The following is a 26,637-nucleotide window of genomic DNA, read 5'->3' as shown; positions in this document are numbered from 1 at the left end:
ATCTTTTCACTTTATTATTTTTTTTCATGAGCAGAAAATTTAAAACAGTGTAGTTGAATCTTTATGGTTTATGTTTTTTGTGAACTACTTTTTATGACTTGAGATCGGAATGATATTTTTCCACTTTCTTTCAGCAGTTTTAAAAATTGTATTTTCTCCTTTAGGTCTTTAATCTATCTGATACTGATTTTGGGGTATGCCTTGAGGTAGGGATCAGTTTTTTTTTTTCCTCCCAAGTGAAAAGGCAGAGCATTTGCTTAGAAAATTTCAGATATTCCCATCTTTCTCAGAATTAAACTCGAAGTTCTTAAAATGGTCTAAATTACCCTATACAACCTGGTCCTTTGAAATGTTTCTGATTTCATCTACTGTTGTTCCAGGCAACACTGGCCTCCTTGCTCTTCCTGAACACTCCCAAATGTTCCTGCTTTGGGGACTTTATATTAATACTTGCTGTTCCTTCCATCAACAGTCTTCAGACATCTACGTGGCTAGCTCCCTTTCTTCCTAGATCTCTTCTCAGATCTTACCTTATCGTGGAGGCCTTCTGTGGCCACCCTAGCTAAGATCATACACACACTCACATTTGAGATCTCTTCTCTGCTTTGGAATAACTCACCTACAAAACTCTCTGGGACTGGTGTAGTTGTTTCATATATGATGAGTATTTTTAAATGTTGATTTAATTTTTGAATGATTTTAGGACTCTATGGGGTTTTCCATTTCTTCTTAAGTTAGTTTTGATAAATTTGTCCTTTTCATTTAAAAAAATATATATATATATTTAGAAATCCATGCCTTTTTTTAGAACTTTTTATTTTATATTGGGGTAAGGCCAATTAACAGTGTTTTGATAGTTTCAGGTAAACAGTGATGGGACTCAGCCATACATGTGTGTGTATCCATTCTCCCCCAAACCCCCCTCCAATAAAATATATGTTTTATTTCACTTTTTAAATAGTCAATATATGCATACAATTCAAGCATTCAAGTTCAAAAAGCATATATGATGAGAAATAAACCTTCATCCGTTCCTTCTAGCTACCTAGTTCCCGTCTCCTACCATCAGTTTCTTATCTATTTCCCTAGTTTCATGTTAATTCTCCCCCAAATATGCTATGCATATTTAACCACATATATATATATATAGTTTTTATATAAATGGTGGAATACTATATATATATTATTCTGCACATTCCTTTTTTCACTAACCAGATATGTTAGAGATATTTCTGTAGCTATACATTGAGAGCTGCCGTTCTATTACAGGTACCTAACACTCCACTGGATGCCTGTATTGTAATTTACTTAATCTCCTTCTGAAGGACATTGACTCAATTTTTGCAGTAGCTTTCTAGCCAGTGTCCCTTACCCATCTTTAATCAGTGCATCTCACAGCTATTAGATATTTCTTCTTCTTTAATTTCCATCCTGATATTGTCTTGTCCCCTTTCAGAAGCCTACAGCAGCTGCCCAATATCCAAGAATAGGGCTGAACTAATTAGCCTTGAAGTAGAGCCCTGCACCACATGGTGGCCGCCTACTTTTTCCATCCAGTCTTTCTGTTCTTGAAGAGACTCCCTAAACTGATGGCTTGAGGTTTTCCAAATGTACCTTTGTTTTTGGGCTTCCCAGGTGGCGCTAGTGGTAAAGAACCCATCTGCCAATGTAGGTAGAGGTAAGAGATGCGGGTTCCATCTATGGGTGGGGAAGATCTCCTGGTGGAAGGCATGGCAACCCACTCCAGTATTCTTGCCTGGAAAATCCCATGGACAGAGGAGCCTGGCAGTCTACAGTCCATAGGGGTTGCCCCGAGTTGGACATGACTTGGCATGCACCTTTGTTTTTATGCTCGGGATTTTTCTTCTGCCTGAACTTCCCTTCCCCCTCAGCCCTTTGAAGGAGAGGATCACAATCCTCCTCCTTCTGGGCTGGTAAGGTCTAACTCTAACTCTTCTCTGGAGCAGCTGCACTTTCAGTATTTCAACTCATTCTCCCACTGGTACACCGTCTATAACCAGATGAGGTGTTTTCACGGTCTCCTCTAGACTCCATATTTCTTGTGGGGAGGCACTCTTCACTCGAAATAGGGAATACTAAAATGAAAAGATATATCTTGATTTTCAAGTAGTTTCCAACATAAAGGTGAGCCAGACTTGCAAAATAAAAATACATAACACTATAGATGGTTGTTTAAGGGGAACTGTAGTCTTTGCTCAGTGGAATCAGAAGAAGAAAAACATGAGCTCCTAAAAAGAAAGAAACGTCAGAAACAAAAAAATAACTCTGATCCCTACCCCAGGGCCTAGGACGATGCCCCATAAGTACATGTTGAATAAGAGTTACGTGAAAGGAAGCATTAAAGGCATGCCTCAACATCTTGACCAAAATCCATCTTTTATCAGGTAAGTCAACAAATAGTGTAGATGCCACTCATCCCTTGAGTGAAAAGAGGGCAGTGTGGAAGGAGGTGGAATCAAGTTTAAGCAAGCGAGGGAGGCAGAGCCGAGGCACCTGGAGAGGGTCTCGGGAGGGCGGGGCGCGCAGGGGGCGGAGCCGGGGGCGGTGCCTCTCGCGTCCCGGCCCCGCCTCCCCCCGCCCTCCCCACTCCGCGGCGGCGGCGGCGCAGGGCGGCCGCGCGGGTGTTGGCAGCTGCCGCGCGAGCCCGCACCGCCCCCTGGCCGAGGCTCCCCCGGGCGAGCCCGAGCCGGAGCACGCCGGCAGCTCGCGGCGCGGCGGCACTGGACCCCGGGAAAGTTCCCGGCGCCAGCGCCGAGATGCCGGGCAGCGACACGGCGCTCACCGTGGACCGGACCTACTCCGACCCGGGCCGGCACCAGCACTGCAAGAGAAGGGTGAGGGTGGCGGTCGGTGTGGCGGTGGGGGCGCCCTCCGAGGGGCGAGGCTGGGTGGGCTTGGGCTCCGGCGGGAACGACCTCGCCCTGCGCGTTTCTCCGGCTCCCTCCCTCCCTTCCCTGCGGCTCGGAGCCCGGACTTCCCAGCACCTTTCGGGCTGACGGGGAAGGGAAGGGGGGCGTGGGAGCTCGGCCCGCGGTTCCGAGACCTCCGGGGTGGGAGCAGCGCCAAGCCCAGGCCCACCGCCGCTCGTCTGTCCCCGCGCGCCAGGGTCTCCTCGACGACCGGCGCTCCGCCGCCCTCTCCGCCAGGGAGCGCTCGCCGCGCGGGGCCAGACGCATGGGGATCCCGCCGCCCGCGTCGTCCTGTCCCCGGAGTTCGGCCTCCCGGCTTCCTAAGCTCAGGTGCGGCCGCCGCGCCTCCCCAGCCGTCGGGGCTCTCGGGCTCGGGGCTGTGCCCCGAGCGCGGACAGGCGGCCGACCCCGCTTCCCGGTTTCCCGCGGCCGCTCCTGCGGGCTCTGCCCCAGTGAAAAGTCAGTCTTGCGCGCTGCCTGTAGAGAGTTTCTAGTCGTGAGGAGCAGGCGCCCTCTCCATTGTTTGCTGTGTAATTTGCTGTTGCTGATTTTGGCTGTGGGCGAAAATAGCTTTTCAGAGTGAGCCGCAGAGACGAGCCTTATAGTGCTCGAACGGGGAGGGAGGCCTCAGGCTGCGCGCCGGTCCCTCGGGAGAGAGGAAGCCTCACCTGCCCCGGGGATCGCTTTGCTGTCTTAGGGCTGTTTGATCGTCCAGGTTGAACACTTGGCTCTCCCCTTGACTGATTGAACTGCCATTTAGAAATGCACCTCCTCTGTCTGGCACTTGTTCGGGCGAGGATTGCCTGAAGGTGTTCTTTGCGCTAACTGCTCTCTTGCACGATCTTAGTCGTTGAGTGCCAGCCTCTCTGCTTAAAGTTCAGGAGGTAGGATCGTGCTCGCATCTGTTAATCAGTTTCACACAATGATTTAATTTTTTTCGGATTAAGTACATTTAGTGGAGTAATACTTATCTCCAGCATCCAGTCCGCGCTCCCCTCCCCACAAAAGAATTCTCCCTGTTTCTGCACTTCTTAAAAGTTCCATAACAGTTTGTAATGAAAATAACTAGAAACTCCATTTGAAAGAAAATATTGATAATAAAAAATCTTTGGTTACCTAAAGTTAGAAGTTTGTTGAGGGATGGCTGCTGACTAATACTCTGTTAACTGCAAAGGAAGATGAAAGTCTTTTTCTGATGCCTTTGTAATCAGGGGGATGTGTGGTCCATAGTGTTGTAGTTGACGGAAAAGACATTTCAGGTTTGAAAAAAGTGTGGAAGCTGGGTTTCTCTTGTCACAACTGTGATAATCTTTGTGTAAACAACAGGATTAGTAATCTTTGAGGGAGGGATGGCTCATTGTGAACCCATTTAAGCAATTTGGCAAAAGCACACGGAACTTTCCAAAACTCAGCTCTTTTTAGCTTAACTACTGAGATGGAAAGTGGCAAAGCAGATGTGTAAGTCAGCGACAGACTTTATCTCTGCTGTATCTGCTGCTGTTCCATTTCCACACCCATCTTTCCTGTTAAAGTAGGGGAGCCATTTGTGAAGGGGGTTTCTTATTTTGTTTAAAATTCTGTTGACCGTGTTAAAGTACTACATTGTTAGCATAGAGACACCTGGTTTTTATATAGACCATAGATTAAAACTGAGTTAGACTTATATATACTGATTATTCTATATTAGCTTATATAGGGCAAATGAAATCTGGTAAGGGCTGGACGAAATCACATTGAGGAAGGCTAGAAATTCAGTGGACAGTGGTCACAAGTTCTATAGCAAAGACCTTTACTCAGATGGGGCTGATACAATTTTGATCTGTCCTGAAGGCTGCCATAAGACTGCTGGAATGAAGGCCAGGTGGAAGCAATCTTTGGGTGCAGAAAGCATCCCATTAGATGATTTTAACTCCTGTTTTGTGGTACTCATTTGAATGTAGCTATAAAAACGTATTTTCTTTAAACTCAGAAAGTATGTGATGCTGAGGAAAACCTCAAGGAACACTGATACTTAATTTCTTGATGTCCTCTTTGCCTTGACATCTAGTATAGGATTCATTTATTTATTTTTTGATGGGAATATAGTTGCTTTACAGTGTTGTGTTAGTCTGCTGTACAGCAAAGTGAATTGACTATATGTTTACCTGCATCCCCTCTCTTTTGGATTTCCTTCCCATTTAGGTCACCAGAAAGCATTGAATAGAGTCCCCTGCACCGTACAGTAAGATTCTAATGTGGGTTTTAAAAAGAACCTTTTTGTGGACTTATTTGGTAAATTAGCTCCCCTAAAAACATTATAATGAGAAATGGAGGTGTGTGTGAGGAGTTGATTAACCTTTCAGAGATAAGAAGTTTCCCCCTGCCTAGGGGCTAAGACTCAGTGAGATCAAGTTCTTGTTTACCGAATGGTCACTTTTTGTGTTCAAAATTGATACCCTGTTGAGAGAGCAGGGAAAATAGACATCTTGCTTGCTGAGCTTGTTTAAGCCTTTGAGACTGGAATAATAATGAGGCAGTGTACTATTTTAACAGTGCACAAGTCTATTTTTACAGCCAGGTGGATTAACCTAAATTCCGCACCCCGCCCCCCCTTGGTGAAAATGTAATGTAACTGATGAATTCTGTGATTGTCTCTAAGCTGGCAAGTCAGGGTCATTCACATTTTTAAACTTCATCTGTGTAAAACTCAGAAATGGTACATGTTAAAACTCACTGCACATTATATCCCTTGATTTTAAAAGAAAGAGCATACATAATTAGAATCTTACTTTTTTTTTTCATGCCCTAGATAGTTAAAGCCTATTATCTATTTAAGAATATAGGCAGTCTGCTTTCTATCCAGTAACTGGTTTTTATTAATTATGTCTGAATCAAATTTTTGTCAGTTCTAATTTTAAGTGTCCTAAAATTCCATCTTCAGCCACTGGGGTCTAGAGCCGAACAGCTGTGGCTCTGGAAGCAGAAGACTTGGATCATAGCTGGCTCTTCACACTTCCCAACTGGGTGACTGCTGGGGCAGGCTCTGACCTTTCCAGGCCTTCAGTTGCCCGTGTATAAAAGGTGATAATGATCCCCACTTTGGGGAGTGATTGTGAGTCTTCAGTAAGAGAATTTGTAAAAACAGTGGTTGTGTATACTCAGTAGTAGCTGTTTTTCTCCATGTGTGAGATAAATAATTTTTTTTTCCTTATGCTGTTGGGCCACTGATCAGAGCTGCTAGTTGTCTGGAGTGCCTGCCTTCCCTGCATCTCTAGTCTCAGCCATGCCACTGGATCTCTGACATTTCTCTGGAATCCTTTCCTTCTTCCCATGTTCCCCAGACATCCCACCTTAGTTTAGCCACTTACGACCTCAGGAGGAGATAGCTGGTGCTTTACCTTCCTCTCTGATGTCATCAACTTCTATTCCATCCAGCCTGCACAGACCAGACTGTTCTGTCTACAGAACCGCTTTCATGCGGCTAGCCCGCAGAAGACAGACCCTGTGCTAGTTAGGGCCGCTTACTAAGCACTCGACCTTGGACCTTATAGTTATCCCAGGTCTTAGCTTCCTCTTCCACACCGTTGATGTGTGGTGAGTGATAAATGAGTCATGTCTATAAAATGTCAGGTACACAATAAGACTCAATTGATGGTAGCCAGTTTTTGTTATCACTATGTAAGACATGAGTTTGAGCAAGCTCCAGGAGTTGGTGATGGGCAGGGAAGCCTGGTGTGCTGCAGTCTGTGGGGTTGCAAAGAGTTGGACATGACTGAGCAATTGAACTGAACTGAAATACATATTCATAAGCTTGAGAATGGAAAGACTGCTGATTTTATGAATAATATAGAGACTTTTCTTGGATTTTTAGCATATGGTACCTTCCTCCATTGCATGTTCCTCATCAATTGATTACTTACATGTTTATAAACTATAGACACTGGCGCTGTGAGAGCAGGAGGCTTCATTCAGCAAATATTTCTGAGCACCTTCTCTGTGCTCACTGCAGTTCTAGGCATCAGCAGCGTATGGGTGATGAAATAGTCTGGCCTCTCTGGAAATTTAGTACCTAGTGAATGTATCTTTTTTATCCTTGCAGCCCCAGGAAATAACCCTTCTCTTTTACAGACGGAAGTGATGATAGTAAGTGCAAGTCTCTAGTGTCTGAACTAAAACCTGTGTCAGGCATGGTTGCCACCTATAGTACATCTTTAAACCTTCTGAGGTGTGGAAATAGATTCAGAACTGCACGATGAGTAATGGCCAGAGGCAGTCAGGGAGAGGAAGATGTCAGAGCCCTTCTCACTGTGGAAATGGTTGGGCAATGATGTAATAAGTTGATGACTGTATGCTTACTTCCTGAACAGGAACCAGAGTGAGTGGAAACAGACTTCTTTTGTAGGTGACACTGACCTGGTGAAGGGGTAACCTGAGTGAGTGGTCTGTGAGTACAATTTTTAATCAGTGATTTGTTTTCTTCTAAAGAGTTAATTTAAGGGATGGTGAGTAGATGAATGTGTGAGTTGGAATTGTCTTCAGTGTAGCATGAATGGATTGATGTGTGTGTTTTTTGAGTGATGCTTTGCTGTGGGCTCACTGGTTTTCCCTTTAGAGGAAAACGAATTGCCAGCCTCCAACAACACGCCTGCTTGTCACATCCGCTGTGGAACACCAAGACAGCTGCTACCAAGTTGGATCACAGGATGTGTTTGCTTCAGACCCACTGCCTAAATTTCCAGGTCTGCTGTTAAGGCCAGAAATGAGCCTTGTGCTTCTGGGTGGAAGTTGCCCAGGTCTTGACTTAGGAGAGGCTGCTAAGTCAAGCCCAGCTTGACTTTATTTCAGCCCTACTGTTTCTTTGTTTAATTGTGTTTTTGTGTTTTCAGTTGAGCGTGGTGGGGGGGTGGGGGGAGTGGTGAGAGAGAAGAGAACCATGAATCACTGTACTGTGAATCAGAGTGAGGACTTCACATTCCTCAGAAAAGGAACATGGGGATATATGATCTATGCATAATCCAGCTGCTTCCACTGACTTGGGGGAGGGCTATGCTGCTTGAAGCAGAATGTAGCGTCTGTGTCGATTATTCCTCTGTAAGAAGGCAAAAAGAATGTAAATAAAGAGAAGAATGCAGCAACAGTGATAATAGCCAATAGGTACCAGTTCCTTACTATATACCAGGCGCCAATATTAAATACTTCAAATGCACTCCTTAATCCTCATGATATCCTATTTATAGTTCCATTTTACAGATGGGGGAGTTAAGGCCCAGGTGGGTTAAGTGATTTGTCCAAGGCCTGTGGCTGTTGGGTAATAGTGGAGCTAGGGTTTGATGAACCCAGATCTAATTCCACAGCTTGCATTTTAGCCACTTCCCAATCTTCTGCCTCTGAGCTGAGGGCAGGAGAGCAGTTCTGTCTTAATAAACCTGCTCAGTGCTTGGGGATGAATGTGCTCAACCTCTGCTGGGGGCCCGCCAAACTGCACACTCGAGACTGTTAGGAGACTGCACACTGCTGGTGCCCTGCACATAGTTGGTTGTTCCCAGTAAGTGTTTGGTGGATGAACAATTTAGAGGGATCATTTATAAAGTTCTTATAACGCCTAGGGTGTAAGAATTTTGGCAGTAGTTGGGGACATCTTCAAGGCTGTTGAACAAGCTTACAACTTAAAGACGTTGTTAAAGAATCATATTCTTACTGGCGTGTTTTCTCTGGAGGATGAGCAGTGGAAGGACAGAACAAGGGTGGTTGCTTCTTGTGATGGTCGAGTCACATTCTGGCCTCATGGGTTCTCTCTGTAGGACTCAAGCTTCACTGGGCAGGCATGTCCTTCTAATCCTTAAGGCAGAGATTGGAAAGTTAGACTTAAAGATTTCACCGTGTTAGAATTGGAAGAGAATTCAGACTTTAACTCCACATCGTTCTCTTTATACTTTGCAAAAAGAAATCCAATAAGACCATAACCAGATAGAATGACTACAAACTGATTAAGGACTAACCATTATACTAGCTCCTGTCTTAGAAGAGAATTTCTTAAAAGAAAGCTACTTAAAACACTTCTCAAAGTAAAGTGAAGTCACTCAGTTGTGTCCGTCTCTTTGCGACCCCATGGACTGTAGCCTACTGGGCTCTTGCGTACATCCATGGGATTTTCCAGGCAAGAAACTGGAGTAGGTTGCCATTTCCTTCTCCAGGGGTATCTTCCCGACCCAGGGATCAAACACAGGACTCCCACATTGTAGGCAGATGCTTTTACCATCTGAGCCACCAGGGAAAGTCCTTAAAACACTTTAATACTATACTAATTGCTAAATTATGTGATAAACATCTCAAAATTGAACTTGATGAAAATTCTAATTATTTTCAGTAGAGAATTAATTGATGAACAGATTTAAAATTTTGTGATTTTGGGGTGAAAAAAGTGAATTTGAATAATTTAGTGTTAGGCCATTATGCTTCTGAATTTATTTCCAGATTTCTGGTGGGGTTGGAGTGAATAGGAGGGGTAACAATTCATATATTAAACTACTTAGCTGTATTGGATCTGCTGCAACTGTTTTAAAATTATCTTTTCTGGGGCTTCCCGTGTGGTTCAGTGGTTAAGACTCTGCCTCCCATTACAGGGACACAGGTTTATTTATTTATTTATTTTCATTTATTTTTATTAGTTGGAGGCTAATTACTTTACAATATTGTAGTGGTTTTTGTCATACATTGACATGAATCAGCCATGGATTTACATGTATTCCCCATCCCGATCCCTCCTCCCACCTCCCTCTCAACCGGATCCTTCTGGGTTTTCCCAGTACACCAGGCCCGAGCACTTGTCTCATGCATCCAACCTGGGCTGGTGATCTGTTTCACCCTAGATAATATACATGTTTCGATGCTGATCTCTGGAAACATTCGACCCTCGCCTTCTCCCACAGAGTCCAAAAGTCTGTTCTGTACATCTGAGGGACACAGGTTTAATCTCTGGTCAGGAAAGTAAGGTCCCACATGCTGTGGGGTGTGACTAAAATTTTTTTTAAAAAGTCTTTTTTGAGGTCCCTTTTATGGTCTGTTTTTTTTTTTTTTTTTCTTTCTAAAATCAAGTTTTGTGATGTGAGTTCATCTTTGTCTTGACCTCCTACCTGTTGGGAAAGGGTATTGGGAAAAAACATGTGCCAGATGCAAAAGTCATGGAATACATCATGTACGGATTTAACCTAGAATTTCAGCCCCAGTCTTTTGTCACCTCTGAAGCTCTCTGTTCCTGTGAGTCTCTTTTGAGAGCATCTTCCAGCACTCTTTGTCTTTGGCATATATAATTTCCATACAACACAGCCCCTAAACACAAACCAGCAACAGCATCAGCTTCTTAGCCTAAGAAACAGTCATGCGCTGGCACCCTGGGGGAAGCCAGGGGAGGGGTCTGTCACATTCTGGGAGCTGGCAGGCCTATCCTGAGGGGCACGCCTCTCTGCGTGAAAGTGTGTGTGCTGCCTCATGTGCTGACCTGAGAGCTCAACCTTGGTGTGGCTTTATTACACAGTATGTTTCTACCCTGCCCTGGTGGCTCAGATGGTAAAGAGTCTGCCTGCAATGCAGGAGACCCAGTTTCAGTCCCTGGTTGGGAAGATCCCTTGGAAAAGAAAATGGCAACCCACTCCAGTATTCTTGCCTGGAAAATCCCATGGACAGAGGAGCCCAGTGGGCTAGAGTTCATGGGGTCACAAGGAGTTGGACACACCTGAGCAACTTTCACTTTCATATTTCTGCTTTCATATTTCTATGCAGATGTTCCACAGGCACCTCAAAGTCTGTGTGTCAAATTTAATTTGTTCTCTCAAACCACCTCCCCCCGTCCCCAAATCCTGATGAATACTTTTCCCATACAGCCAATCCCCAAACTGGATGCCGGGGAAGCCCCCTCAATAAGCCCCCTTACCCACCACATCCAATGGTTTGCTTCCTCAATTTTCTCAACCATCTTTTCCTCTTTATCCCCAACACCACTCCCTCAGTTTGCTTCCAGATTTGAGGGTTGGAAGGAAGGGTTCAGAGTTTGGAGTCAAACTGGAACATCAGCTCCTCCCCCTCCCGCTTGTGTGAATGACCGTGAGAAGTGGGGTTGGCAGATCCGACACAGTGTGGGTTGTTCTGACACTGAGTCATCCTTTGTCTACTGCAGAGTTCCCCAGACCTCACTCATTCCCACACCTCCTACGCAGACCACCAGCACCTTTATTTATTTAATATTTCTAAATCAGTTTGGGCTTCCCTGGTACCTCAGTGGGAAGGAATCCACCTGTCAGTGCTGGAGATGCGGGTTCGATCCCTGGGTCAGGAAGATCCCCTGGAGAAGGAAATGGCAATATTCTTGCCTGGAGAATCCCAAGGACAGAGGAGCCTGGGGGGCTACAGTCCATGGGGTCGCAAAGAGTCAGACACAACTGAGCAACTAAAAAAACAACAGCAGTGTTAACTGCTCTAGGTGAATATCGTCTGGGCCTCTGAGGCCTCTGCACCCGATGAAAAAGGGAATGATCAAACGCGGGAGCGTTGTAAAGGGGCTGTTAGTGCAGAACCTAGACTTTCTCCCAGCCTCAAGCAGCGACGTTTGGTTGAGGATTGTTTTCAAGGGACTAACTCACTCTCTGTGATTCTGTGTGTATTTAATGCTTTCAATTTTGTCCACCTAACATGATTCAGAATCTTTTAGGAAAAACACTGGCCTTAATGTGTCATCATCTGTCTTCCTTTATGAAACAGTTAAGACCTTTGGTCTTGAAAATGCTAAGAGATTTTTCTTCTTCTCATAGATTGCAAGAATTTAAATAATTGAATGTTTGCGATGAAGAAAAGCGCACTCTGGTGAGTTGAAGGCAGCCTTGTTGGGATAGGAGTGCTTGGGAGAGGTTGGGAAATTGAGAGTCGTGTTCCAGGCTGCCTTTCTAGTCTTCTGATGACCTGAGAAAAACTGAGACAATGGAGGGCGTGGGGCTAAAGAGTGGAACATCCAGAAGATACAGATTCTTTGGGAATTTCAGGCACGGACAGAAAGATGGGTGGAGAAGAAATTTAAGCTCTGTGTTTTGCTGAAGTAAAGTTGAATCTAATTAAGCTGTATCTGTAAGCTTGTTGTAAGGAAATTAAATGATGCCTTGAGCTGCAGCTTTTCTCAGAAATTTTGATGTAAGCACTTGTCCAGAAATAAAGTCAGTCTTTAGTGAAAGCTATACTTCGTCACCTGGATATATTTACTCCTGTATGTGCAACTGTGTGTTAGGACTGAAATTCTCTCCTTTTTTTTTTTTCTGTCTTTTGTAAAGATTTTGTGATATCCAGAAGACTTGGGACTCGACTTCAGATAGTCAGTAGTATACTATTTTAATCTCACTAATTGGAACAGGTGGCCTCGATTTGAGACTGAACACCAGTTGGCATAGATTTTAATTTATCTGAAAATAGGAGGTCCATTCAGTAAGAGCTGTTCAGGCTGTGTATTGGCATCAGGGATGGTGCTTGAAAGCTTCAACCATTACGTGCACAGAAGACAGGAAGGTTGTAGAAATGCAGCGGAATAGTTTGCTGCTTTGACTCCGTCCTTAAATGTTGGATGAAGAACTAGTAAAGGAACATGGTTAAGGGAAGCATGTCCAGGTGCTTGAGACATCTGCTTGTAAATATTTCTCCAAGTGAGAACAATGTGTCGAGTATATCCTCTGACTCCAGTACGCAAGATGGCATGTTTCAAGAGGACTTCGTGCTGTCCTCATGGTTCTGGAGGTCTTAGCAGGTGTGAGGTGAAGGGGTGTGCCTGGGTGACTCAGCTTACGGGAAGCGCTCAAGGTGAGATGTCCTAAGACATCTCTCATGAAATCACACGTGGTCTCCAGATCCTGAACTTGTCCAGCTGGACCCCTCCTTGGTTTTTATAGTAACTGTGTGCTTCACTGAGTGTCTTGCCAAGATTTTGCTTTAAATCCTTCAGCAGAACAGAATCCCAGCCTGTCACCCAAGCCTCTTCATTTGATCTTTGTCTTTTATGCCCTCTTGGCCCTTGAGCCCTGGTCTCCTTTCTTTGTGGGCTCTCCTGTCTCCCCTCTCTCCTGTGGGCACTTGCTCCATCTTCTCACATGGGGATAGTTATGTCCTTTTTATCCAGACATGAAGCGTGGTACATACTTGGGACATGTAAATACTGACCAAATAAGTGAATGTGGGTATGCTGTGAAATTGCTCTGCAAGACTTGAGAAGCTGGAAAACATATTCTACTTTTGATCTTTATCAATGCAGATTAATCGATCTTGTTATAATTGCTATACAGGATTCCAGTCTATGGGTATCCCATAATTTATTTAATCATTTCCTTATTAAAGGGAACATGTATTGCTTTCAGTCTATAATTACTGTAGGCACCTCACTCACTGCACTGGGGCATGCTTCTTTTGCACACATGAAGAATATATGAAAGTCCCTCAGTCATGTCCGACTCTTTGTGACCCCATGGACTGTATAGTCCATGGAATTCTCTTGGCCAGAATACTGGAATGGGTAGCCTTTCCCTTCTCCAGGGGATCTTCCCAACCCAGGGATTGAACCTAGGTCTCCCGCATTGCAGGCGGATTCTTTAGCAGCTGAGCCACAAGGGAAGCCCAAGAATACTGGAATGGGTAGCCTTTCCCTTCTCCAGGGGATCTTCCCAACCCAGGGATTGAACCCAGGTCTCCCGAATTGCAGGCGGATTCTTTACCAGCTGAGCCACAAGGGAAGCCCAAGAATACTGGAATGGGTAGCCTATCCCTTCTCCAGCGGATCTTCCATTTGTAAGCTAAATTCTTAAACGTGGGTTTGCTCATCAAACAGTTTGTGCCTTTTAAATTATGGTATTGTGAAATTGAACACTGTACCTGTGTCAAACAGTAGAAGCTGAAAGTACAGTAGAGAGTGAAACTATTACAGTTTATGTAACCATCAACGTATGAACATCTTTCTGACACATAGTGTATTGCAAGGTTTTTTGATGTTTGCTAATCTGGTAGGTGAAACTGGTACCTCATTTTAATTTATATTTTTCCTGATATGAATGAGATTACCTGTATTTTGAAATAATTTTAGATGCAGAGGAAGTTGTAAAAAGTAGTACTGAGGTGTCCATTTACTCCCTCCCACCACCCAGATTTTCCCAACAGTTACATCTTATATAATTATAGTACAATGTGTTAATCATGTTTTTATACACTTAAAAACATTTCTCTTTATTGTGAATTACCTGTTAATATATTCTGGTCATTTATTTATTGGGTTATTAGTCTCAAATTGATTGGTAGAAGTTTTTACTTATTAAATAGGTTGTTTTGCACATTTTTTTTTCCTGTTTGTCATTTTTGTCTGTTAATTTCTACTATCATGTAACAAATTACTGCAAATCTAGCAACTTAAAGCAACACCCATTTATCATCACACAGTTTCCATGAGCCAAGAGTTCAGGCCCAGCTTACCTGTATCTCTTCTTGTAAGTTTCATCAGCCTAAAATCAAGGTGTCAGCCAGGATTACAGTCTTGTCTGAGGCTTGGAATCCTTTTCTAAGCTCATTTGTTGTTTCCCGAGTCAAGTTCTTTGCAGTTGTAGGACTGAGGCCCTCAGCCCTCACAGGCTGCCTAACTGCTATTGCTCCCTGCCACGTGGCCCTCTCTACAACGTGGTAGTTTATTTCTTCAAGGCCAGCAGACGAGTATCTCTGTCGCATCACCTCTAGAGACCTGATAGGCCAGGCCCACTCAGTTATTTCACCTTTTGATGAACTAAAGTTAGCTGATTAGGGACCTTAATTATATCTGCAAAATTCTTTTACCCTTGACAAATAATGTAACCTAATCATGGGGGTAAAAACCCCATCTTACTCACAAGTCTTGTTCACACACAAGGAGAGGTTATCATACAAGGTGTATACACCAGTGAGTAGGAGTCTTGGGGTCTCTCTTAGAATTCTGCCTTCCACACTGACTTAATGATATATTGTGTATATATAGTCGTAGCATGTAGCAAACATGGAATATATACTAACCAGACTGTGCCATGAAGAAATTTAAAAATTTTGGCACTTGTTAAAGGTTTGTGTCATTCTTAGAATGGCCTTTTAAATGACTCTTTAAAAAACCATAAACACCATGGTGTTTTACAATATATTTTATGATTTTTCTTTTTATATATTTTAATCTTTGATCCAGTTAGAATTTGATCTTCTTTAAGATGTCTGCACATAAATGCCATAGTTATTCCTGCACCATTTTTTGCAGTTACTTCTCTTTAAAAATACACTGCTGTCCATATTTATAGTTTCATTTTCATGAATTTCTTTCTCTGGTTGTATTGAATCAAAGGTTATGCTTTTGGTTCATTTTTTCTGGATTGATATCCTCCCTCCCCTTCTCCTCCTCCCCCCAAAACAAGCATTTTGAAATGAGCATTTTGAGAACTCTAGCTCATGTATTTAGAAACTTTCAACAGGCGTATTTTCAGTATCACTTATGGTAAGGAAAGACCAAAAAGTAAAAGAAGAGATGGTAAAGTTTGTCATTTAAAAATAAAAATTTGCCCTCAACCCTTTTGAACTTGATGTTACCTCTCAATAAGTTCTATTTAATGTAAAATCTTGGAGAAGGAAATGGCAACCCACTCCAAATATTCTTGCCTGGAGAATTCCATGGACAGAGGAGCCTGGTGGGCTGTGGTTCATGGGGTCACAAAGAGTTAGGCATGACTGATCAACTAACACTTTCACTTTCATTTGTCCTTCCATATGTTTGCAAAAGCTATTACAGTATAAAGAATATGTATTCTTGCTGCCTTAATCATTGTGGTCCACCATCTTAGCTCCAGAGATGAAAGAACAGGAATAACTCTCAGCAGAATACTTTCAAGCTTAGGAAAAGCTTGGTCCTCTCCTTAGGAAACATCTGTAGCTCCCTTGTGCTATCCTTGGTACTAGGAATTTAAGTTGGTTTATGACTCATGTTAACATAATGAAACAAGATTTCGTGTTTGTAGGTAATAAGGTGTTACTGTATTTGGCTTAATTACCCATATTTGTAAGTTACTCCTGTGGCTTGCTAAATATCACTAGATATTTAGTGGTTGTTATATGCACCGAAGTTAATTACCGAGAGGTTCACATGGGTTACAGTGTATGTGTCTGACACAGAGGGAAATTGAAACTGTTTGTTGTACCCAGAAATTAACACTTAACATTTCATAAGCTGACCCATGAGTGTATTATAATGGTGAAACGAGTATGCTTTTATTACATGTGTTTTCATTTGGGAAGGGCCACTGTGCTAGTCGAAACTTCCTGACTTAAGCAAATTATCAAGTAATATTTCTTTTATAAAGCCAGCCAAAGTTTACCTCATGTGCCGAGCAGTTTAGAGGTACTCACTGATTTGGCATCATCTGTTGGATATGTGGGCACCAAAATTAAAGTGAGAGTTTCCTTTCATCTAAGCGGCTCACTCATGTGCTGGTCATGGGCGCCATGAGGGCTCTTGTTTATACCAAGTCATTGTCTGTTTTAGCACCCAGACATGCTCCTACTGTTTGGGTAGGTGGGAGCGCATTAAATTCTGTTGAGAAATTTAGCTAGCACTTTGGCAATTTAAAATGATTTTAAGTACTCAGGGCTCAAATTAGGCTCTATTTATAAAGAAAGAATTAAAAGGAGAGCTCTTCAGCTTTATGCTGTTTAAGGATGGTTTTGCTGAGCCTACCATTTCAACAGACATTTTTTGAAACTTTTCTTTGGGCAAATAAGAGATGAATGAAATAATATATTTATGTGGTTTCCTTTAAATTAATGTTGATGTCTTCTCAGCCTTCATTTTTTTAAATTATTTGTTGCACATTTGGGGTGATTTTAATGATAGCTGATTTGTTTAATAAGAATAATACATATACAGTTGAGAGAGATATTAAATCTGTACACAAAGATTACTTTATGTTTTCTGATACTTTGAACATTTCAGAAATCACAGTTACTTTGTTAGTAAATAATTTTTCCCCTCTTGCTGCCCTGGGTCTCAGTTGCAGCATGCAGGATCTTTAGTTGCGACATGCAAACTCCTAGTTGAGGCATGTGAGATCCAGTTCCCTATTCTGGTCTGTGCTAAGCTGCTTCAGTCATGTCCAACTCTTTGTGGTCCTGTGGACCGTACGTAGCCCACCAGGCTCCTCTGTCCATGGGATTCTCCAGGCAAGAATACTGAAGTGGGTTGCTGTGCCCTCCTTCAGGGACTGTTCCTGACCCAGGGATTGAACCCACATCTCTTACATCTCCGGCATTGGCAAGTGGGTTCTTTACCACTGGTGCCAGGGAAACCCAGGTATCAAACCGGGGCCCCCTGCTTTGGGAGTGCAGAGTCTTAGCCACTGGACTGCCAGGGAAGTCCCGTAAAAAATTCTTTAAAATAATTGTTCCTTAGTTTCTTTAAACAATAAAATGAGGCTTGATGTTTTTCTAGGGCAGCCAGCTTATTAAACTCTCAGTGGATTTTAATTTTCTTAAGTTTATGCTTACTGTGGTTGTTGATTTTAATTTAAGGTTTAATTTAAGGTTGAATGTCCTATGGAAGTAAATGCAGTGACATCAGATTCCAAAATGATAAGGTAACAAAATGACCCATCAGAAATAGCAACTTACACCATTTTTAAAAATGGTTCTGCACGTGAGGAAAACCCATATCAAATCATTAACCAAATCGTTCTGAATAAATAGTAAATTTATTTTTAATTACTAAATACTTCAGATATGGAAAAGACGTTTTTCTAAAGTGTGGCACTCATAGACCTACCACGTAGATTTAAGATGTTAATATTTTGCTGTGCTTGTACCAGATTTCTTTCTTTCTTTTTTTTTAAAGAAATAAGTGGTTCCAGATACAGTACTTTGACATCTTCTCCCTTTCTACTTTCTCAGAGGTCTCCGTAACCTCAATTTGTTGAGTCTCATTCTTGTAATGGTTTTACATTTTGGGAGAATCCATGAGGACTGTCAGAGTCTCAGTTCTCCTTCTGGAAAATAAAAACCAACCAAACAAACAAAAAAAGAATCTGTCCGCAATTTATAGTACTGTTTTTTGTATTAAATATTTATGTAAATGGCACCTCTTTTGTAACTGGCTATTTTTTCCCAACATGATGTTTATAAATTTATCCAACTTCATTCCCATTTATACTGATGTACATTATTTCAGTATATGAATAAACCAGAGTCTATAGCCACTCTCCTAATGGTGGTCAGGCCGGCTGATTCTGAGAAGGTCTGTATACTCGTGGGAGGGTTTCTCTAGGAAAGATACTTTGAAGTGACATTCCTGGGGCAGAGGAAAAAGAATATCTTTAAGTTTACCATCTATTTTTAAGTAACTTTATCTATTTTTAAGTAACTTTGTCAAATAACTATACTTACAGGAGTGATTTTTTAAAGCCGTATTTTAACATTTGTCATAGAAAATGTTCATAGTGATGTTAGATTCTATGTGTATGTTGAATAGTATTTGTTTAGAGTTTGTATGCATTTTAATTTTGCTTGAAAGCAAATAAGTGCAGTTATCCTCATTTTATGCATGAAGAACTAAGACTCAAACAGGGATAAATGACTCTAGCATGATTATACCAGTAAAAAGTGGAAAGGCTCAAACCTGAATCTGTATTGGTCTGCTTTCCTGAGCCTTTGCCTCTGAGCATTAGGCAGAACCACCACAATCCCTGGAAGGGTAGTGACGCAGAAATTCAAATATAGATACTGGAAGCCTAGTGGCTCAGATGGTAAAGAATCGCCTGCAATGTTGGAGACCTGGGTTCAATCCCTAGGTTGGGAAGATCCCCTGGAGGAGGGCAAGGCAACCCATAGAAGTATTCTTGCCTGGAGAATCCCCATGGACAGAGGAACCTGAGTTGGACACGAGTGAGCGACTAAGCATGCACACACACAACCTCTGGACAAGTAGAACGATGGGAGCTCTATTTCTCTTCCACTGGCTTTTTGGTATTTTCATAGCTTTACTAAAACAAACATGTTTTGCAATTAAATCTAGCTAAGTGATGAGCAGCCTTAGTCCTGGAAAGATGATAAATCACATTAGTGCTGTAATTTTCTCATTTACTTTGTTTTGCCCCAGGTCTGGGGAAGCGTCAGTGGTCACGACTCAGGACCACAGTGATGGAAACCAGTAGCAGCGCTGGACTGCAGGTCCCAAGCTGCACACCGAGAGAGAGCATGGATCTAGAATCCCCTGGCTTGCTTCTCAGGCAGGCACAAGTTGAAGCAGGATGGGTTCTAACTTGAGATCTTGGTAGAAAATGTAAGGAGTGGCTGCCTTATTCCAGAGCCCCCTTCATTGTCCTAAGTGCTTCTCTCTGTACCTGGCGCTGTGCTGGGCCCTATGACCAGTCACACATGGGCACTGCCTTGGAGGAGCTCGGGTCAACAGTCTTGCAGATAGAAATGGCAGTGCTCCAGGGAGCCCTGGCTTCATGTGGGCCTTTCTGAAAGGAAATGACCGAGAGTCTACCCTGAGATGCGTAGGCGGGAAGAAGTGTCCACTGCTGAGGCTTTCTAGCTCGCCTCCCTTCATATTCACACTCTCCTGCCCAGGTGTTTCCTGATAGATGTTTGTAGGGAGAGGACAAGTGGTACCCATTTTTGAGCTTTTGCTTCACCTCTGATTAGCCCTTTTTTTTTTTTTAAAGATTTATTTATATCTGTATGGCTGTGCCAGCCCTTTGTTGCTGCATGCAGGCTTTCTCTATTTGCAGTGAGCAGGGCCTACTCTAGTTGAGGTGCTCAAGTATCTCAGTGCAGTAGTCTCTCTCGTTGCAGAGCACAGGCTCCAGGCATGCGGGTTGCAGTAGTTGTGGTGCTTGGGCTCTGTAGTTAAGGCTCGTGGGCTCTAGAACACAGGCTCGGTAGTTGTGGCACATGGACCTAGTTTCCTTCCGTCCTGTCGGATATTTCTGGACCAGAGATCAAACCTGTGTCCCCTGCACTGGCAGGAGGATTCTTTCCCACTAAGCCACGAGAGAAGGCCCTGGTTAGCCCTTTGATGATGTATTTTGTGTATGCGTATGTGTGTGTATATGCATTTTTATATCCTCATGCAAAGGAAATACTAAACCCTGGCTATCACAGATAGGTCCTTTGATTTGATTCAGATGTAAGAAGGATGCTACAGAAAAGGGAGGAACAGGGATGTTCATTGTCATAGCAACCAGCAGGTTTTTATAGTGGAACACTGCCTTCATAACCCAAACCAGGCACCTTTTTTCTAACTACAGAAAACAGACTGACGCAAACTCAAGAAATTATAGTACCATCTCTCAGTGAGGTTTTGTTTGCTTTTTGGAAATAGTTTTGCAGTGATTTTGGTTCCTTTGTAGAATTTCTGAGATGAAAGGCACCCTTTAAGTGCCTTAGAATTTTATGAAGTCAGTACTTAATGATTTTCCCTTTATTATGATGTGTCACCCCCATTTCCAACCCTACTCCCACCCCAGTCTAATCCACATGGCCAGGACTTTTACAGAGGATTAGCTGAGGTTGAATTTGGAGTTTGGGAGACGTTATGCATTCCTCCACAGTCTTCTCCCTGGTGAAGAGTATTCCCTCTCCCTTCTCTTGAATGCATTTGTGTTTGACCTTGAGCCGTCTTCTTGTGCTTGGGTCTTCACCATCCATCGCTCTTTAGATTCAACAGACTGAGATGCCTAGAATATCTCACTCCTGCCAGTCACTCTGTAGGCAAGTTCAGAGTCCACCTTTGCTGTGAGAATTCCTGGAGGACTGAACCCTTATGGTTTTCTTTTAGGAGCTCTGGTGAGTTTCCTGGACCTGGCCTTTGGGAGAAAAGATGGAGGTTAACTTGGGAGAATAGGGACCTCCTTGAGTGGCCCGGCAGAGTTTTCAATTGATTAGCACTTTGGGAGAAGGCAGAAAAGTAGGCTAGCCTTTACTTTCCGAGCTTCGTGGTCTGAGGTGTCCCCTTCACCCAGGACCACACCTTGAGATTGACAGCTTTGATGGACAGTAGCCCTGATGTGCAGCGCATCCAGCTGGGTGGTACCTACATCTCAACACATGCTGGGGAAGAGGAGTTACTCGGGCATCTTGGCGTGGTACTGGTTGAAGAATGAGCTCCCTGTAGACCCTGAGGGGCTTCTCCCAACCCCCTCCCACCCAGTGTCTCCTCCCCGTCCCTTTCCACCAGCTCAGCAGCATCTTATGTGGGAGATGTCAGGCCAACATCCATGCAGAAGCGGCACAGTTAAGGGTCATGCTTGTCACGATTCTGCTTTCAGCCTAATTCATCACATACGTATGGAGCACCTGCTCTGTGCCAGGCTTCCGGGAAGATTCGGGAGTCTGGGCTCACTGAAATCATTCCTTTGATAAGCACCTTAATCATCTAGGGCCAGTATCCTGTTTTTCATCCCCTCAGGGTGCACAGTTGAAGGTGGCTGCAGGGACTGATGGCTCGATGGCCGCTCCATCCTTTGTTTACCGATATGGCCGGTGACATTCTTCGTCCACCTATGTTGAAGGGAAGTCATTAGGGTGGGCCTTAATCCACTGTGATTGGTGTTCTTATAAAATGGGCGGCTGGGAGACAGACATGCACAGAGGAAAGATGATGTGAAGACAGGATTACTGGATGAAATTATAAGTCAAGGAATGCCTGAGGCGGCCAGAAACTGGGAGAGAGGCCCTTTCCCAACACCTTTAGAAGGAGCATGGCTTTGCCAGCACCCAGATTTCAGGCCTCCAGTGCTGCGAGACGATACATTTCTGTTGTTTTAAGCCACTCATTTTGTGGTCCCTTGTTATGGCAGCCCCAGCACACCAAGACAGTTAGCTGACACGTTTCCTGTCCACCCATGACAGCTAAAGAAGTACAGATACCTGGCCTCACATGAGCAGAAGTGGAAAAAGCCTTGAAACCCCAGAGTTTCCAGTTAACTTGTTTAGCAGGTGGTTGTCTCTATGACCCACCAAATTTTAATATTTTTCACTGTCTAAATAAACACATTCTTTTAAATTGTTTGTAGCAAAATCATGGAACCCCAGAATATGCCTGTGGACCCCATTTGAAAAACTCAGGTGTAGAAATAAGAAAAGCAGCTCAGAGTTTGGTTTCAAGTTCAAATCTCATCTCTGCCAGTGTGCGGCCATGCACCCCTCATCACCTTGCACAGTCTTCCTGAGTCTGTTATGCACCTGTAGGGTGGAGCATACCTCTAGACTGTGGATTGAGAACTAGAGGTGGTGAAAACCGCCTGGCATCAAACCTCGTGCATGGCAGGTGTTCAGGAACTTAAGGTACACAGCTGGGCTGAAGGGGAGAGCCGAAGGAGGGAACTTAGAGTCAGCGAGAATGGTATAGATCCTGGCCTGGCTGACAGATAGGGTCTGACTCCCCTGTTTGAACACTCGCCGAGAGGTTCATCCACGTGGCTTTTCCCCTCTAAATCAAAAGTTCATGGGGCAGCAGAAGAGAATGTCAGGTTCAGGCTTGAGCCTTGTTTCCTTAAAAACACAGAGACCCCAGAGACAAAGTCACGTGTCCCAGGTCAGGTGGTCTTGTCAGTTGGGTTATTTTCATTTAATAGGACAACAAAAAAACAAAAAAGAGCTGTGTTGATTTTTCCTTAAAAAAACAGCTTTATTGAGATATAATTCACACACTATTCACCCATTTTGTAAGTGTACAGTTTAATGATTTTTGTATACACACAAAGTTGTGAAACCACACAACAATCAATTCCAAAACGAAAAGAAGCTCTGTATCCATTAGCAGGCATTCTCCATTTCCTCCTTTCCGGAACTCAAGACCAAGGCAACCACTAATTTACTTATTTGTCTCTGGATTTGCCCTATTTTGGATGTTTTCTTTAAATGGGTGGGTTTTCTGTCATGTGGTCTTTATCTTGACTTCTTTCAATCAGAATAATGTTGTCAGGGTTCTTCCATGGTGTAACGTGCGTTAGTACCTAATTTCTTCTGCCAAATAGTAGTTCATTGCATGGATGTGCAACATTTTATCATCCATTCATCAGGTGATGGACATTGGGGACTTTCCATTTGGGGGCTGTTATAATGAAAGCTGCTATATACATTTGTGTACAAGTTTTTGTACAGGCATAAGGTTTTGTTCTTCTTGGATATATACCTGAGAGTAGAATTGCTGGGTTATATGCTAATTCTTTTTAAAAATATTTATTTATTTGGCTGCGCCAGGGCTTAGTTGTGGCATGTGGGATCTAATTCCCTGATCAGGGATCGAAACTCAGCCCTCTGCTTTGGGAGCACCGAGTCCTAGCCACTGGGCCGCTGGAGAAGCCCCTGGTTGTTCTATATTTAACCTTTTGAGGAACTGCTAGAGTGTTTTCTACAGCAGTTGCACCATTTTTTGCTCCCACCAGCAGGTTATGCAGGTTCTGATTCTCCCTGTCTCTGCTAACACTTGTTATTTTATGCCTTTTGATTGTGATCGTCCGATCGTCCTAATAGGTGCGAAGTGCTATCTCATTGTGGTTTTGTTTGGGTTTTTGAAATTTCTTGTAATGAAAGCAGTTGTATTTCGTTATACAAGGAAACAGACAAAGTATCTTTAGCTGAAAGGCTGATATGAGTAATAGTATAACTTTGAAATTAACTTCTATGCTTTACCACCTTCCTCCTTACTAGTCATTTCTCGAAGCTGGATATCCACAACCAGGGTTGAGTAGAATAATTGTAGTTGAGTTTTCCTGACTTGGCTTTTACTTCGCCACTGAAATTGCACAAAAACAGGTACCGAGAGCTTCCTGGTCCTCTCCATTCTGCAGGGCCCGGGGTTGGAAGGCCTTGTCAGCAGGCAGCCTTTTGAGGGATGTAGTGGGGTGTCTGGCCCCCTGTCAACTCAGGTAAGAGGCCAGGGCATCTACTCACGGTTCTCCCAAGAGTTAGCTGCTGCTGTTCAGATGTGGTGGTTATGATAAGCGGGGACAGCCAGAAGTGGCCCCTTGTGCCGGTAAAGATAGATGCCATGCCCTCTTTACAGACAGGCTTTAGAAGCTGCAGACCCTATTGTCTTTATTGTAAGGAATAAGAAACATAACAAAATGCAAAAGCACCTGTGAGGCCAGAAATACATGTTGGCTGAACAAATGAATAGCTTTGGCTTTGGGCGCCAGACACCATTCTAGCATGGCAGCTTGGAGCTAGCTGTTTTAAGCTCTCTGAGTCTTGGTCTCTTAGCTGCAAAACAGAGATAGGGAAATGCGTCTGTTGCTGGGTTCTCGCAATGACCTCAAAGTGCACAGTTCATGGTAGGCACTCAAGACATGTTCATGCTCTTTGCTTACGCAGCTCTGTAAGTGGCTCTGCTGTCAGTCTCAGGGATTTTTTTCAGCAGCTTTGGTCCAGCTCCACATATGAGAGAACACTGGGTGGATAGTACTGCTTAGCTTATCTTTTCTTTACAGAGAGATCATGAGCTCTTGGCAAAAATTAAGTATTGGTGGAAATGAATATTGCAATTTGGTAGCTGCTGATTGACACATGTTTGCTAAACAGCTACTCAGATTTCAGAAAGACTGCCTGGAAGGGAAAAAAAAAAAAGGAAGAAATCCTAAGAACATTTTTATCCTCTTTGCCAGGTACTTATTTATAAAACCATCTTTTGGGAATGTCTCAGCTGACAAATTTTTATAAAACATTGGCTAGCTTTGGCTCAAGCGTTCAAATTAACCAGCACGAGAGCTTAAACTTAAGTGGATATAAAAGGGTTAGGTCCTTTTTGGAGTCTTTTTGCCTTATAAATTATTATTATTATTTTCTTTTTTTAAAGAAAGGGCTGTTCTTTTTGGTCACTTGGTCTTTTTTTAGACCTGCAGGGAAGTCATAGTAACAGGCTCCAAGTCTGATTGGGTTCCATGGCAACAACGGGTTGTGACTTTATTAAAGGAGAGTCGAGCACGCCAAGAAAGATAAAAATCAAAGTATGGAAAATGTCTGACCAGATGAATGTGTTTTTTTGGATCGTGTGCCCTGGAACAGAAAGGTTTCCCGAATTGGCATCAGTCTCTGTTACAAATTTGAATCCCTTTGGGTTATCATTAAATCGGAGGGTTTGGTGCTCATTTCCAAAAGATCTGTCTGCATCTTTGCCTTTTATTCATTCATTCATCCTTTTCTGTATCTTGGTATTAAAAAAAAAGAAAAAGAAAAACAACTATAATGTTGTAAGAACCTTACTGGAAATGATTCTGATTTCCAAGGTAGAAAAGAAATTTAACACATTTTTTGTGGAACTGATTACAGCTGTAAATTGTGAGGCCGTGTGGGAGGGCCAATTAGAGGCAATTATAACTCCATGGAGCCCTCCCCGAATTAAAGCTTGCTGTGTGCTTTCCAAGCTGAGCACATCGGTTTGTCTCCCATCGGTTTTTGTCGTCGATGGGTTAAGAGATACTGGTTTCAGGTCAAGGTTGTGGAATCTCGGTGGGAGCGGTCTTCTGTCTCCCAACAGCAAGGTGCGGGCTGTTGCTGTCATAATGAAAGTGTGTGGTTATTAGACTTCTTTGGGTAACGGTTCTAACATTTGAGCAAGAAATAGTGAGATCAGAGGACTTTGAATCTTCCCCACCTAGTTATAATTGTGTGGAAGTGTATGTCTTTTTCCATCACATGTTCCATTTTATGTGCCTCCTCATCCTGATGGAATTCCCAGGTGGCGCTAGTGGTAAAGAGCCTGCTTGCCAGTGCAGGATATGCAAGAGACGTAGCTTCAATCCCTGGGTCAGGAAGATCCCCTGGAGAAGGAAATGGCAACCCACTCCAGTATCCTTGCCTGGAAAATCCCACGGACAGAGGAGCCTGGTGGGCTATTGTCCATGCGATCGCAAAGAGTTGGACATGACTGAGTGTATGCACACACACGTGCATGCACACACTCATCCTGATACTGAAAGTGAAAGAACTTTAGGTGCAGGTAGCTAGATGTTGGACAGCCTTACAGCGATGTTATTCTTTAAACCAGTGGCATGTCATGACACGCCCTCTGCCTTCAGACTTCATTAGTCACTTACTTGGGGCCTCATCGTGATGAATCAGAAACTTCACAGATACTCATGGTAAACAGAATAATAAGTAATAAAGGTGTAAGAGGCGAGAATTAGCTCACCAGGTTTCGAGTGTCCCAGCTGTCAGTGATCAGCTGGTCTTTGGAAAACCTATGTAACAACTTAGACCTTGACTTCCTTATCGTGAAACGAGTATGACCTGAATTGGTGTTTTCCAGACTTCCCTGTTTATTAGAGTAACCTGGGTCACTGGTTTAACACCCAGAAACTCTTTTAGAGATTCTGATTCACTAGGTCTGGGGTGGGACAAGGATAGGAGGGGCCCCAGGTCCCATGGACAGAGGAGCCTGGGGGGATACAGTCCGTAAGTTCACAGACAGACACAGGTGGGTGCTCAGCGCAGCACACACAGGTGATCTTATAGTCAGATGTTCAGGAAACACCAGATGAGCTCAGTAGTTGTCAGACTATATTCGGACAGAAGACTAGGGTGGGAGTGGGTAGGAGAAAGGAGGCTGTGCGGTCAGGTGATTGTAGCCACAGTCTGAGAAAATAAAAGAGCCAGAGGTTCTGTTTGAAGCCAGCGTTAGCTCCAAACTCTGTATCAGTGTTTCAAAAAAAATAAT

At 43.4% G+C, this 26,637-nt stretch overlaps 1 protein-coding gene across 3 annotated transcripts in view; it reads left to right on the top strand.

The window, feature by feature from the left end:
- Positions 1 to 2,691: 2,691 nt before the first annotated feature.
- Positions 2,692 to 26,637, top strand: part of TMCC3 (transmembrane and coiled-coil domain family 3) — a 66,458-nt gene continuing 42,512 nt past the window's right edge. The window contains exons 1-2 of one of the 3 annotated variants that reach the window (XM_061125907.1): positions 2,693 to 2,855; positions 11,714 to 11,765. Coding sequence is in view for 1 of the 3 variants with exons in the window: in XM_061125913.1 (XP_060981896.1) it covers positions 2,778 to 2,855 (78 nt within the window). In the remaining 2 variants the exon portion in view is untranslated. Of the gene's footprint in view, positions 2,856 to 11,713; positions 11,766 to 26,637 lie in introns of all 3 variants that reach the window. The other 2 variants (XM_061125913.1, XM_061125889.1) reach the window with 2 other exon arrangements.

Source organism: Dama dama, chromosome 3 (genome assembly GCF_033118175.1).
Source record: "Dama dama isolate Ldn47 chromosome 3, ASM3311817v1, whole genome shotgun sequence".
NCBI lineage: Eukaryota > Metazoa > Chordata > Mammalia > Artiodactyla > Cervidae > Dama > Dama dama.
This window is presented reverse-complemented; position numbering and strand designations above follow the sequence as displayed.